Here is an 11,703-nt window from a genome sequence, read left to right on the forward strand (position 1 = left end):
TACTTCCACCCTTTCGCTTCGAAAGGAACTATGCCACCTCTTTATTATAGGGTGCCGTACGAAATAAGGCGGTGCAACTGCCAAAACAAGGGGTGCAGTGTCAGATCTTTTTAAGAAAATTCAGAAGCTAATCCCACGGTATCCTTCCGGGGCATTTCGGTAAATGCAGAAGCCGACGTTAATTCTAGCAGCAGTGGCATTATGGGATATACCGAATTGTCCAGGGGCATTTTCGTAAACACGGACAGAAGATACACCATACACGAGACGTGCGAGAGGATTGCTATCTATATATAGGGAAATGAAATGTTTTTTCCTGCCTCACCTCTTTTTTTCTCGAAGCTCTCAGAAGGAGCAGCTGATAGACCTTATAAAATAAAAGCCAAAACTCTCCCTTGATTTCGGTGCTTTTACAATACACACCACAGAAGCAGGAGAAAAGAAATAAAAAATAAAAAAAAATACTCTCTCGATCTCTCTGCTATCTTTAAGGCGAAGGAAAGCGAAGCTTCGGAGATAAAATCGGTAAGGAAATAACGGAAATTTCTCTGCTTTGTAGTGTTTTTGGAGGAATTTTTTTTTTCCTGACAGATTTCATTGTTTTGTTGAAGCTGCGGAGATTTTGATCTGTTTCTGAACTTTTCTGGGATTGAAGTTCGAAATCCTGAAATTAGGGTTTTGAATCGGAGATCGCTTTTGAAGATAGAGGAGAAAGCGGTTTGAGTGAAGTTGAGTCCTTTTAATGGCAAAACGGAGGAAACGGGGATTTTCTGTTGCAGTGAAGTTTCTGATGATGCTTTTTGGAGCTGGTTACTAATATTAGCTGAGATCGGAGTTTTCTGGTGTTAGATCAGAGATTTTTGTTTTGTTTTTGGTTCTCTGTAAGTACCTGATTTGTTAGTAGAGATTCGAAAGAAATCTGTTTGGAAAGATAATCAGGGCAAATCAAGCGATGTACAATCCATCATCAAATGGCATAAATCTCAAGTTTCCTTTAGCTTACAAGCAAGCGAAAGACGAACTAGAGAAGAACAGAGACGTTATGGCTTCAGATCTTCAACAGCATCTTAATTCAGGCTTGATGAGGTACCGCTCTGCTCCGAGCTCTCTGCTCGCGAATTTCATGGATGGAGTTGAAGGATGTAAGGATTTTCTCCCTCGAACTTCGAGTCCTGAAGAAGAGACTATTTTTGCGAGATTCATGACTTGTGGCAACGATTCTGTATCTCCTGATCTTCATGACATTGGAGAGAAGGGCCAAAGAAGTCCTCAGTTTATTGCAGCAATCGAGCACGAAGTAGAGGTTGTTCACCAGCAGAATGGATTTTCCTCTGCTACGCAGATGATTTACCAGGCACAAAATCCACCTTCGTTACCGAATGCATTGGAAAGTTCTTATAGGGTTGTGAATTCTATGCCGATGGATTCACAACAGCTGAAAAGTAGCAGCAATTCCTCTAATCTTGTAAGGCATAGTAGCTCCCCAGCTGGGCTTTTTTCCCACATCAGCGTCGAAAACGGTATTTATTTTTGTCTGATGTTTTTACTTTCTTTGTTTGGGTCAATTTTTGTCTGAAAATTTTGTGAGCTGCAGTAATGGAATTTAACTGATTAGGGAAGTTCCTGCCTTGGGAAATGGAAGAAATTTCTTAAAATTTTCTATCTTAGCATTTATAAGCCTTAATGGATATTTTCCTTATAGGGGTAGAACAAGTTATTGGAGAACAGAAGAAATCTATGAAGTTTCCTTTCTCAGCAAACATAACTGTTTATTGAGAATTCCCATTCATAGCGATTGAAAAAAATCACGGAATTTGTTCTCAAATTACTGAAGAATTTTCTTACATAGAACAAACAAAACAATGAAAATTTCATGTTAGAGGTAGAACAAAGTTGTTGAAACCTTCATATTTAGCATGGTGAAAGTTTTCCCAAACCTTCATATTTAGCATGGTGAAAGTTTTCCCAAAATGATTCTAGTAGTAAAATTGAGCAAATTATCAAAAATTTCGGTCTTAGCAGGCTATGCTGTAATGAGGGGCATGGGCAATTACAGAGGTGGTGGGAATGGTTCTAACGGAGAGCCCACTGCTCCAACTAGCAGGTTGAAGAACCAGCTAAGCTTTTCATCTAGGCAAGCTTCTTCTTCCGGATTGATGTCTCAGATCTCTGAAATGGGAAGCGAAAGCATAGGAGGGAGTAGCCCTGATGACAGTAGCTTGGGAAATGGTGACAGCGGTAACCAGTGTTACATCCCTGGCTTCCCCATTTCATCTTGGGACAACTCCTCACTCGTCTCGGAGAATTTCACCGGCTTGAAAAGAGCTAGAGATGTTGGTGGGAAGATGATTTCTGGTCTAAATCCATCAGAGACTCAGGTATTTTTTTTATTTTTGCTGTAATTTCCCTTCACTTCTCTGCTTTACTTATTTTCTCACTAATGTTCTTTTCTTCTTATTAGAATGGCGATTCTTTAAATCACACTACTAGTTTGAGCCATCAGTTTAGTTTGCCAAAGACTTCGTCGGAGATAGCCGCCATGGAGAAGTTCCTGCAATTTCAAGACTCTGTTCCTTGCAAGATACGCGCCAAACGTGGTTGTGCTACACACCCACGAAGCATCGCAGAAAGGGTAAGCTTAATTACTGGCATGTCATCTAATCCTTCTATATTGATGGGCAGTTTAGAAGCCTTCCATTAGACCCCTCCCACTCCTTGGAAGCCTATGAAACAATCAGAAAAATTCACATGTTTCCAAATTTTAGGCTAGATATTATTATTTTGGATATTGGGTTTTCTCCCGCCTGCAAATGGTCGAAGTCTCTTGTATGGAATCTGTACGAAAGATACTATCAGAGAGGGAAATGATATCTATGCTCCTTGTTTCCAATGTCACTTCTCACTTTACCAGGCACTTTTCTGATTTGCTGTTCATAGCTTTCTGGGTACTTAACAGGTAATTAGGAAAGTGTGAAATAAAGAACAAATCAGTACTTGGCTTTAAGGTGGGATCAATTATTATCTGACATCGCCTTGACCTTCAACTTTCTTCTATGGTATGAATTGTTTCAGGTGAGAAGAACCCGGATTAGCGAAAGGATGAGAAAATTACAAGAGCTTGTTCCTAACATGGACAAGGTAGATTACTATATTAATTGCAATTAACTATTAATTGACGATTCACAAGTAAATGTTCCTTGAAAGCTAAGTAGATTACTATATTAGTTTCAGTTGAGTATTAATTAACGATTCATAGAAAATGTTCCGTGAAAGCTAAAATTGCCATCATAATTAGTATTTGTTGATTCCTTCCATAAGAAACCGTTCGTCTAAGTTCAAAATTTCTAATTGATGGCAGCAAACAAACACAGCAGACATGTTAGATTTGGCTGTGGAGTACATTAAAGATCTCCAAAAACAGGTGAAGGTATTGAAAGGAACAACCCTTGAACACTTTCTTAACTTTCCATTCAATCCTTTGGCATCTTTTCTTTATGTTAGCTGCATTTTCTTTGCAGACTCTTTCTGATAGTCGAGGGAGCTGCACCTGTTCAAGCAAGCCAAAGCCACACCCGAATCCTACAGTGTGACTTTCTCTGTACATAAAAAATAAAAAAGGAGAAGGGAAAAGCTAACCCCTCTTTTAGTGCCAAAGAGATGAGATTTTACTGGGGAGAAAGTGAGAGGAAAGAGGTGGTGGCCCGAGCTAAAAGGATCTTGAGAGGGGGAAAACCAAAAAAAACAAAGAGAAGAAAGTAGGCTAATTGTATAGCATATGTGAAAATCATACGTTATTATATGTAATTTACTTGTGTAAGTGTAGTTTATTAACTTAGCATACATTTCCAAATCAGTCGGAGAGAGATTGTTGTGTTTTTCCGTATCAAGGTTAAGTTATTTTTTATGTTTGAGCGGCGTGGAAAGAGGTACACCAAAAGGCAATTTATAGTAGAAGAAATGAGGGGGTGAGAGAGAGCAGGGGAGGAGGAGAGCAGGGGACCGGTAAACCAGCATTCGTTTTTCTTTCTGAAAGCGCGAACTTGTCTCTTAAATGACAAAAGTACCCATCTCCCCCTTTCATGTTCTGGCTGTGTTTTTAGAAAAAACAAGAAAGGAGGAATAGCGGGGGCATTTCCGGAATTGGAGGTTTGACCTCACGTGCAAGAGCAGCTGGATCCAACTCACGGATCACTATCCTCATCCTCATCCTCCTGCCTCTTCCTCGCAAAAATATGTGTGCAATTGAGGAAGTGAATGCCACGTCACTATGACATCATCCCTCTCTCTCTCTCTCTCTCTCTCTCCTGCCTCTAGCCCAAGAGGAGAAAAGGGTGCAACTCGGGTTGGGTCGGGTCGGGTCGGGTTGCCAACCCGACCTCACCTAAGGAAAACATTTTTCCAACCCAACTCGAGTTTTTAAGCTTAAAAAAATTAAAAAAAATCATAAAAATTGTCTGGTTTGACTCGAGTCCGGGTGCCAAACCCTCGAACTCAACATGGGTTGAGAAAAGTCAACTTGAACTCGACCTGAACTCAACTTGACCCGACCTTTTTTGGGTTGAACCCAACCTGACCCGAGTTGCACACCTAAAAGGAGGAAAAAAAAGACGGTCCACGGGGCTAAGCTGTCCTCGGGCTAGGAAGTGGGCATAGTGAGAGAGAGATAGATAGAGATAGAGATGGGGCCCACCTAAAAGGAAGGGAGGAAATGATAAGGGAGATTGGCTCCTCCGGAACTTGAAGAGACAAGAAGGTATCGGGGGTTTGCTAGGGACCATCGCAGAAGGCATTTCGCGGAAAGGTTGTTGGGTGAGAGTGCAACCATATATGCTTAGATTTGATCTTATTCATTTAATTCATCATAGGTGGCTGCACTTTCATGCAGCAGCCGTTCCGTAGAATGCCTTCTGCGATTGTCCCTAGCAAACTCCCAACTTCTAATGATAAATTCGGTTAATGAGATAAAAAAAATATGAGTGTACGTATATTGTGGTGGGGGAGAGGACATTTTTTGTTTTTGTTTTTTGCACTGCAAATCTGACTCTTTTTATGATTCAATTGAGGTGGATGCATGCTTTATTACTCTGTATCTTGATTAATATCACAGTAGTGGGCCCTACCCGATACCAGATTTTTATCAGCCCATGGAACTGAAGAAGCTTGGTATTCTCACTTGAACTATCGATTTCTATTCAGTCTGACCAATGTCTAGTGGTTGATGTGAAACCATCTCAGTTTATCAGCTTATGGCCAATCAAAACCATTGACTTGGAATTTGAAGTGGTGAAAACAGGTTTTTAACATGGAGCACCTTACATAGTTTCAATAGTCATACTGAAAGAAATAAAATTCAAGAGAAGGTTATTCAAAACCATAGTTCAATTCATAGTTTCAAAGCGTATCCGCATCCTTGTTGAGTCAAGAGAAGGTTATTCAAAACCATAGTTCAAATCTCAAAGCTTGTCCGCATCCTTGTTGACTCACCCGAGTCGACTACATTTTTTTTTTTACCTGTACGCATTCTTGTCTAACTCTGCATTTTTCCCTACAGTCAATCAATACTTTTTTGAATCACCCAAGTACTCGAGCGACTCAACCAAGTACTCGGCTGTGTCACGCCAAGTTGACTAGGATTTGCTCTGGCCACGTTTTGACCAGAATCCGCATATTGAAACACTGATTAAAACAATTAAAAGTAGGTTTCATGCAGAAACAAGAGAATTTGGTTGAAATCAGTTGCTAATCTCAAGGAGAATTGGCTCGGGTTCGTGTTTGCAACTTTTTTTTACAAGTGAGCTTCTGTTTACTCAGTTTGGTATGCTTTTGCTCTTTCTGTTGATTGTATTGAATAAAATCATTGAAATCCTTCCCAAATCCCTTATTAGATGGGACATGAGAAGTATATACTGAGAAGTGAAAGACTAAAATTATATAGGAGCTCAAAGTCCAAAGTCAAAATTGGGCATTGAAATGCATCTCTCATGTCGGTTCTGAATTTGCTAGTTCTGTGATAGCATTATCATTTACTATATTAATAGAGATTTGCTGGGCAAATTCTCATAAAGCCATTTCGCAGCTCACTTTTGCCGGAGAGAACAGCAACACTGCTCACTTTTTAGTAGATTTTTTCTTATTTAATTCATCTGCGGTGGCTGTTCTTTCCAGCAAAAGTGAGCCGCAAAATGGCTTTCTGTACTGGGGCCTCACATTATGGCACCACATAATTCCTAATTTTCCATTCACCCAATGCGGCATGGCTATAGATTGATAATCCCTTTGGATATGTTGAAACTAATCAAAGGTCAAAGACCATGAACTTGTACTCTTCATGGATAATGACAGGCTTTTAAACGGTCGACGATTAATACGAAAAGATAATCTTTCTTCATACAAGAGGAGTGTTTCATTAAACAAATGGGGCATTCCAAACTCCCAGCCATTAAAATAAATGGATAGAGGGCATACTTGGCAACCCTGAAACTTTTTCGATGGAAAACATTTTTTCTGTTTTTCTTAAGCGCTTTAACAGGTAAAACTTTCCAAGGTTGTTTTTTTCCCAGAAAAGTTTTTTCTGAATTTTTTTTTCCTTGGAAACTGACTTTTAGATTGTTGGTAATGCCAGACTTGCCAACGCACCATCCTTCACCACAAAGAAACTTCTTCCTGCTTGATGAAAGAACGCATCCTCCTCTGCCATTAATAGTATTAGAACAAGTGAATGATTTTGGTGTCCTCAGTGCCTCAAGAGAACCATGTAATCTGTATAGTAAAATAGTGCAATGTGGTAGACTAAAACTAAAAAGCCCTCCCACAAATGTAGTAACAGATTAGAACTCCTACGGCCACCTATAATGATCTAGTCATCACAGAGGTTATGGAGTGAGCAAAATTGCAAAATTCAATCTCAGAGAAGACCCCAATGATCCTGTATGGGAGAACCACGGCGAAAAAGTCCGTGTAGGAGTGTCTTAGTCATTGCTAGATCTTAATCAGACCGTGCCTAAGAAGTAATCCACAATGTCAAAAGCAAGGGAAGGGCCACTCCTTGTCACCATCTGATCAAGATTTGGCGGTGTACAAGACAATCCTACAAGTACCTTTTCCGTTTGGAAAGGGTCATCGTTGTCATGACGGGGAAAGTATATTGCACCTTCAATTGACCAAAATAAGCCACGATGCATGTAGACAAACCATTAAAAAAAAAGCAATAGCTAAGCAATCCAAGAGTAGTCATCACATCCACAAAATCTACTGCCTTTTGTGTGAGCGAGAAACTGGACAAGTCATCCATGACATATTTATGCTCTTAGCTTAATTCCCAACCTACACCGAAAACGACTAACACACATGCAACCCAGAAATTGTTCTGTTAACTCTAAGAAGAAGATGCAATCACACAGAAATTCATTGCAAATCAGAAAAAATAATGAGCTTTAGCAAATGAGGGGCTGACTTTTTAAAACCTTTGAATCAGGCGCTGACTTTGACCCACCAAAAGCCCAGTTGACTAAGTCAAGTACCGTGTGCCTGAAGAGCATAAAACAAACTTAGAAAAATGTGAGGAATGATAGATTGAAGGGCGCCCTTCAAAAAAACCAGTTTCAAGGGCGTCCCCATTGGTCAGTTTCAGCAAAAGTCAAAGCCGTTCTGTTTTTTCCAGCACCATCTACTATTTTCAGTGCCATCTTATTTGAGTTTTTCTGAAACTGACCAATGGGAGTGCCCTTGAAACTGTTTTTTGCAAGGGCACCCTTCAATCTATCATTCCTCGAAAAATGTACGTTAAACTTAGAAGCAGGGCAGAGTTGCCCCTCAATGAGAGTCACCCTACTAGCTAAGGGTGCAACTCGGGTCGATTTTTGGAAATTCGGGTTGAGATTTTACCTGAAATCGGGTCGAGTTTGGGTTAACTCCAATTCATTTTTTCCCAAAAGCTCAACCCGATCCGACCCAAGTTGCACCCCTTCTACTAACACCGGCTTTAGCCAAAAAGTCAATGAGTCACTCTACTAACACCAGCTTTAGCCAAAAAGCCAAACACCACGGTCCTCATATCTTTTTAGCCCCCCCACCACACGTATCTTTTTAGCCCCCCCCCCCCCCCCCCGGGGGGGGGGGCATTATTAGTCCCCTTCAACCACAATATGATTGTCATTTCTCAACTGGAATATTTGCAAACCGGTTAACAGCACCTTAGCTTCAGCTTTGCTGGAGTCGGTGATACCAATAGGCAATGACTACTCCACAATGCGCCATCATTTCCCTAAACTTATGATTTAGCCAACACCTTGAATCTCTCCGCCGACACATATCGACACTCCTTTCGGCATTAATAAACGTATTGCTCAAATTGTCGGACTTAATGTGGGCGCATTAAGACATTATTGTACCATGTCAAGTGAAATACTATTTATTATTGAATATAGTATTTAGCTACTCTATCATAAACTCATATTTTATTATTAATTATTGTTTTAAGTTTTCTTCAACTAATATTTGTTGTTATCACACCTCCCTAAAACCTAAAAAATTAATCAAACACTGACTCTAATATTATATTCATTGTATCTTGTTGGTCTCACTTTCTCAAAGTGTATTGAAGACTAAATATAACTAGATTAGATTGATTGATGCACTGTTATTTGATTATCTGATATTTCTTTTAGACTTATAGTTGCGGAATCTTAAGACTTCTTAGTTTGTCAACGAATATCATATTATTTTGTTGCAAATTATGATTAGTAATTTTATATGCAAGTATGTGTACGAGTGTGTCCTTATAGTTGCGGAATCTTAAGTTGATATAGTAAAAAGAGCTAGGGGCTGACCGAAAATAACTTGGGTAGAACAGTGAGGAAAGACTTGAGGGCTAGGAACATAACAGAGAACATGACCTTGGATAGGAGAGAATGGAAGAAAATGATTCATGTAGACGAACCCAACTAGTGTCAGGATTAGACTTAGTCAATTTGAGCCGGATCGATCCTTTCACCTTCTTCATGAAAATTTTCTAAAGGATTCATTTAGCCTACCCCAACTAGTTTGGGACAAAGGCTTAGTTGAGTTTAGGAATTGTCGTGTCGGACACCTAGTATCCGTGTTGACACTCGACACACAAATCTGTGTCTGCATATCATTGCCCTAAACACTCCACTGTTGTGGTTGAGCCTCTAGCTCAATTGGTCTAGACTTTGTTCTTCAAACTTGAGGTCGAAGGTTCAACCCTAGCTCACCCCCCCAAAAAAAAAACACTCAGCCACTCTCTCCTGCTCTTGGGTTCCCCAATAAGAACCCATCAAAATTCAATTTGATGGAACCCGAAGGAGGAAGAGTTGTTTGTGTCACTCCAAAGAAAAAAGAGGATTAGCAAAAGTGAAGGTGGGGCCACTTGTTCAATGATCCAAACCATTTATTTGTTCGTCCTTATCATAGACAGCCCATGTTCGAAATTTTAGATGATCCTAACTAGGGCTGCAACAGGTCGGGTTGAGCCGGGCTTTTCAAAACCCAAGCCTAACTCTGGATCCCATTATCTTAGCCCTGGCCCGTCCTGACCCTTAGTCAGGGCCTAAGAAACCTCAACCCAAACCCACCCTGCTAGGCTTAGCCCAGCCCAGGCCCTTATAGAGAGAGAGAGAGAGAGAGAGAGAGAGAGAGAGAGAGAGAGTCGCCGGAGTTCGAAGGTCGCCAAAAAGGAGTTGGAAGGTCGCCGGTGAGATGAGAGAGGAGAGCAAGGGTTTTTGTTGTGGTATTGTTAAAGTAGGCTTTGATGACTTTTCTCTCGATAGAAAGAAGTCGATTTCCGATATTTTTTGACAGAAATGGCTTTCTCTCATACGAGAGAAAGTAGATTTTCCACGTAATTATATCATATATATATAGTGAGAGGGCGAGCCTTGGCGCAACGGTAAGGTTACTCCATTGTGACTTGGTCGTCACGGGTTCAAGTCACAGAAACAGCCTCTCTACAAAGCAGGGGTAAGGCTGCATACATCTAGGATCTAGCCCTCCCCATACCTCGCAATGGAGGGAGCCTCGTGCACTGGGCCGCCCTTTTTATCTCTTTATATATATATATGAGGAAAGGGTTCATCCGCTCGAGCGCATATAAGCTTATCTGCGCTAGAGTGCAGAAACAGGGGTGGGCCACATTTGGGGTGGGGGATCCAAAGCATTCATTTGATGGGCCCTTTCATGGATAGGGTGTCCACAAAAAATAAGCTCCATTGGATCACGATAGGGTGTCCATTTGTGGGGTGAAAATGGGCAGATTTGTGGACAAAAAGTATCTGTCCATTTTCTCCCCCACAAATGGACACCCTAGGATGGCCCAATGGAGCTGATTTTTGGTACACCCCCCATCCATGATGGGGCCTGTCAAATGAATGCTTAGGATCACCCCCCAATGTGCCCCCACCCCTGTTTCCAGCACTCGAGCGCAGATAAGATAAGCTATCTGCGCTCGAGCGCATGAACCTCTCTCTCTCACTCTATATATATATATATATATAGAGAGAGAGAGAGAGAACATTTCCTACACACTTGTGTAGGTAAGTTACCTACACACTACCTTAAAATACAGTGGGGGCCCACATTGTTTGGGTGATCCAAACAATTCATTTGAATGGTCCTCACATAGATAGGGTGTCCACAAAAAATCAGATCCATAGGATCATCCCAACCCTACGATTTGTGGAGGTAAAATGGACGTGTATAAACCTTCACAAATTAGTCCATTTTTTGCCTCCATAGTTTGAATGGTTAGGATGATCCTATGGATCTGATTTTTTGTGGACACCCTATCTATGTGAGGACCATTCAAATGAATGGTTTGGATCACCCAAACAATGTGGGCCCCCACTGTATTTTAAGGTAGTGTGTAGGTAACTTACCTACACAAGTGTGTAGGAAATGTTCTCTCATATATATATATATATATATATATATATGAGAAAACGGTTCCTACACATATGTGTAGAGAGTTCTCTACACACTAGCTTAAAATACAGTGGGGGCCCACATTGTTTGGGTGATCCAAGCCATCCATTTTAAAGGCCCTCACATAGATAGGGTGTCTACAAAAAATCAGATCCATAGGATCATCCCAACCCTACGATTTGTGGAGGTAAATTGGATGTCTTTAAACCTTCACAAATTAGTCCATTTTTTGCCTCCACAGTTCGAATGGTTAGGATGATCCTATGGATCTGATTTTTTGTGGACACCCTATCTATGTGAGGGCCTTAATAATGAATGGTTTGGATCACCCAAATAATGTGGCCTCCACTGTATTTTAAGCTAGTGTGTAGATAACTTATCTACACATATGTGTAGGAACCGTTCTCTCTCTCTCTATATATATATATATATATATATATATATATAGAGAGAGAGAGAGAGAGAGAAAACGGTTCCTACACATGTGTAGAGAGTTCTTTACACACTAGCTTAAAATACAGTGGGGGCCCACATTGTTTGGGTGATCCAAGCCATCCATATTAAAGGCCCTCATATAGATAGGGTGTCTACAAAAAATCAGATCCATAGGATCATCCCAACCCTACGATTTGTGGATGTAAAATGGATGTCTTTAAACCTTCACAAATTAGTCCATCTTTTGCCTCCACAATTCGAATGGTTAGGATGATCCTATGGATCTGATTTTTTGTGGACACCCTATCTATATGAGGGCCTTAAAAATGA

General features: G+C 40.6%; 1 protein-coding gene across 2 annotated transcripts; it reads left to right on the plus strand.

Annotated features, from left to right (window-relative positions):
• The first annotated feature begins 311 nt into the window (after window positions 1–311).
• LOC143849652 (transcription factor bHLH130-like) lies at window positions 312–3,883 on the plus strand. Of its 2 annotated transcripts, none has more exons than XM_077358767.1 (7): window positions 312–525; window positions 612–1,520; window positions 2,023–2,378; window positions 2,462–2,632; window positions 3,073–3,138; window positions 3,359–3,427; window positions 3,519–3,883. In XM_077358767.1, exons 2-7 carry the CDS (start codon window positions 953–955, stop codon window positions 3,588–3,590), a joined length of 1,302 nt encoding a protein of 433 aa, XP_077214882.1. In that variant the 5' UTR covers window positions 312–525; window positions 612–952; the 3' UTR covers window positions 3,591–3,883. The 2 variants fall into 2 exon arrangements, with proteins under 2 accessions (XP_077214882.1, XP_077214885.1); XM_077358770.1 differs by having other exon boundaries at window positions 3,359–3,421.
• The last annotated feature ends 7,820 nt before the right edge of the window (window positions 3,884–11,703 follow it).

Source organism: Tasmannia lanceolata, unplaced genomic scaffold (assembly GCF_043159265.1).
Source record: "Tasmannia lanceolata isolate RefF3 unplaced genomic scaffold, GAP_Taslan_0.1 ptg000003l, whole genome shotgun sequence".
In the NCBI taxonomy this organism is placed as follows: Eukaryota; Viridiplantae; Streptophyta; class Magnoliopsida; order Canellales; family Winteraceae; genus Tasmannia; species Tasmannia lanceolata.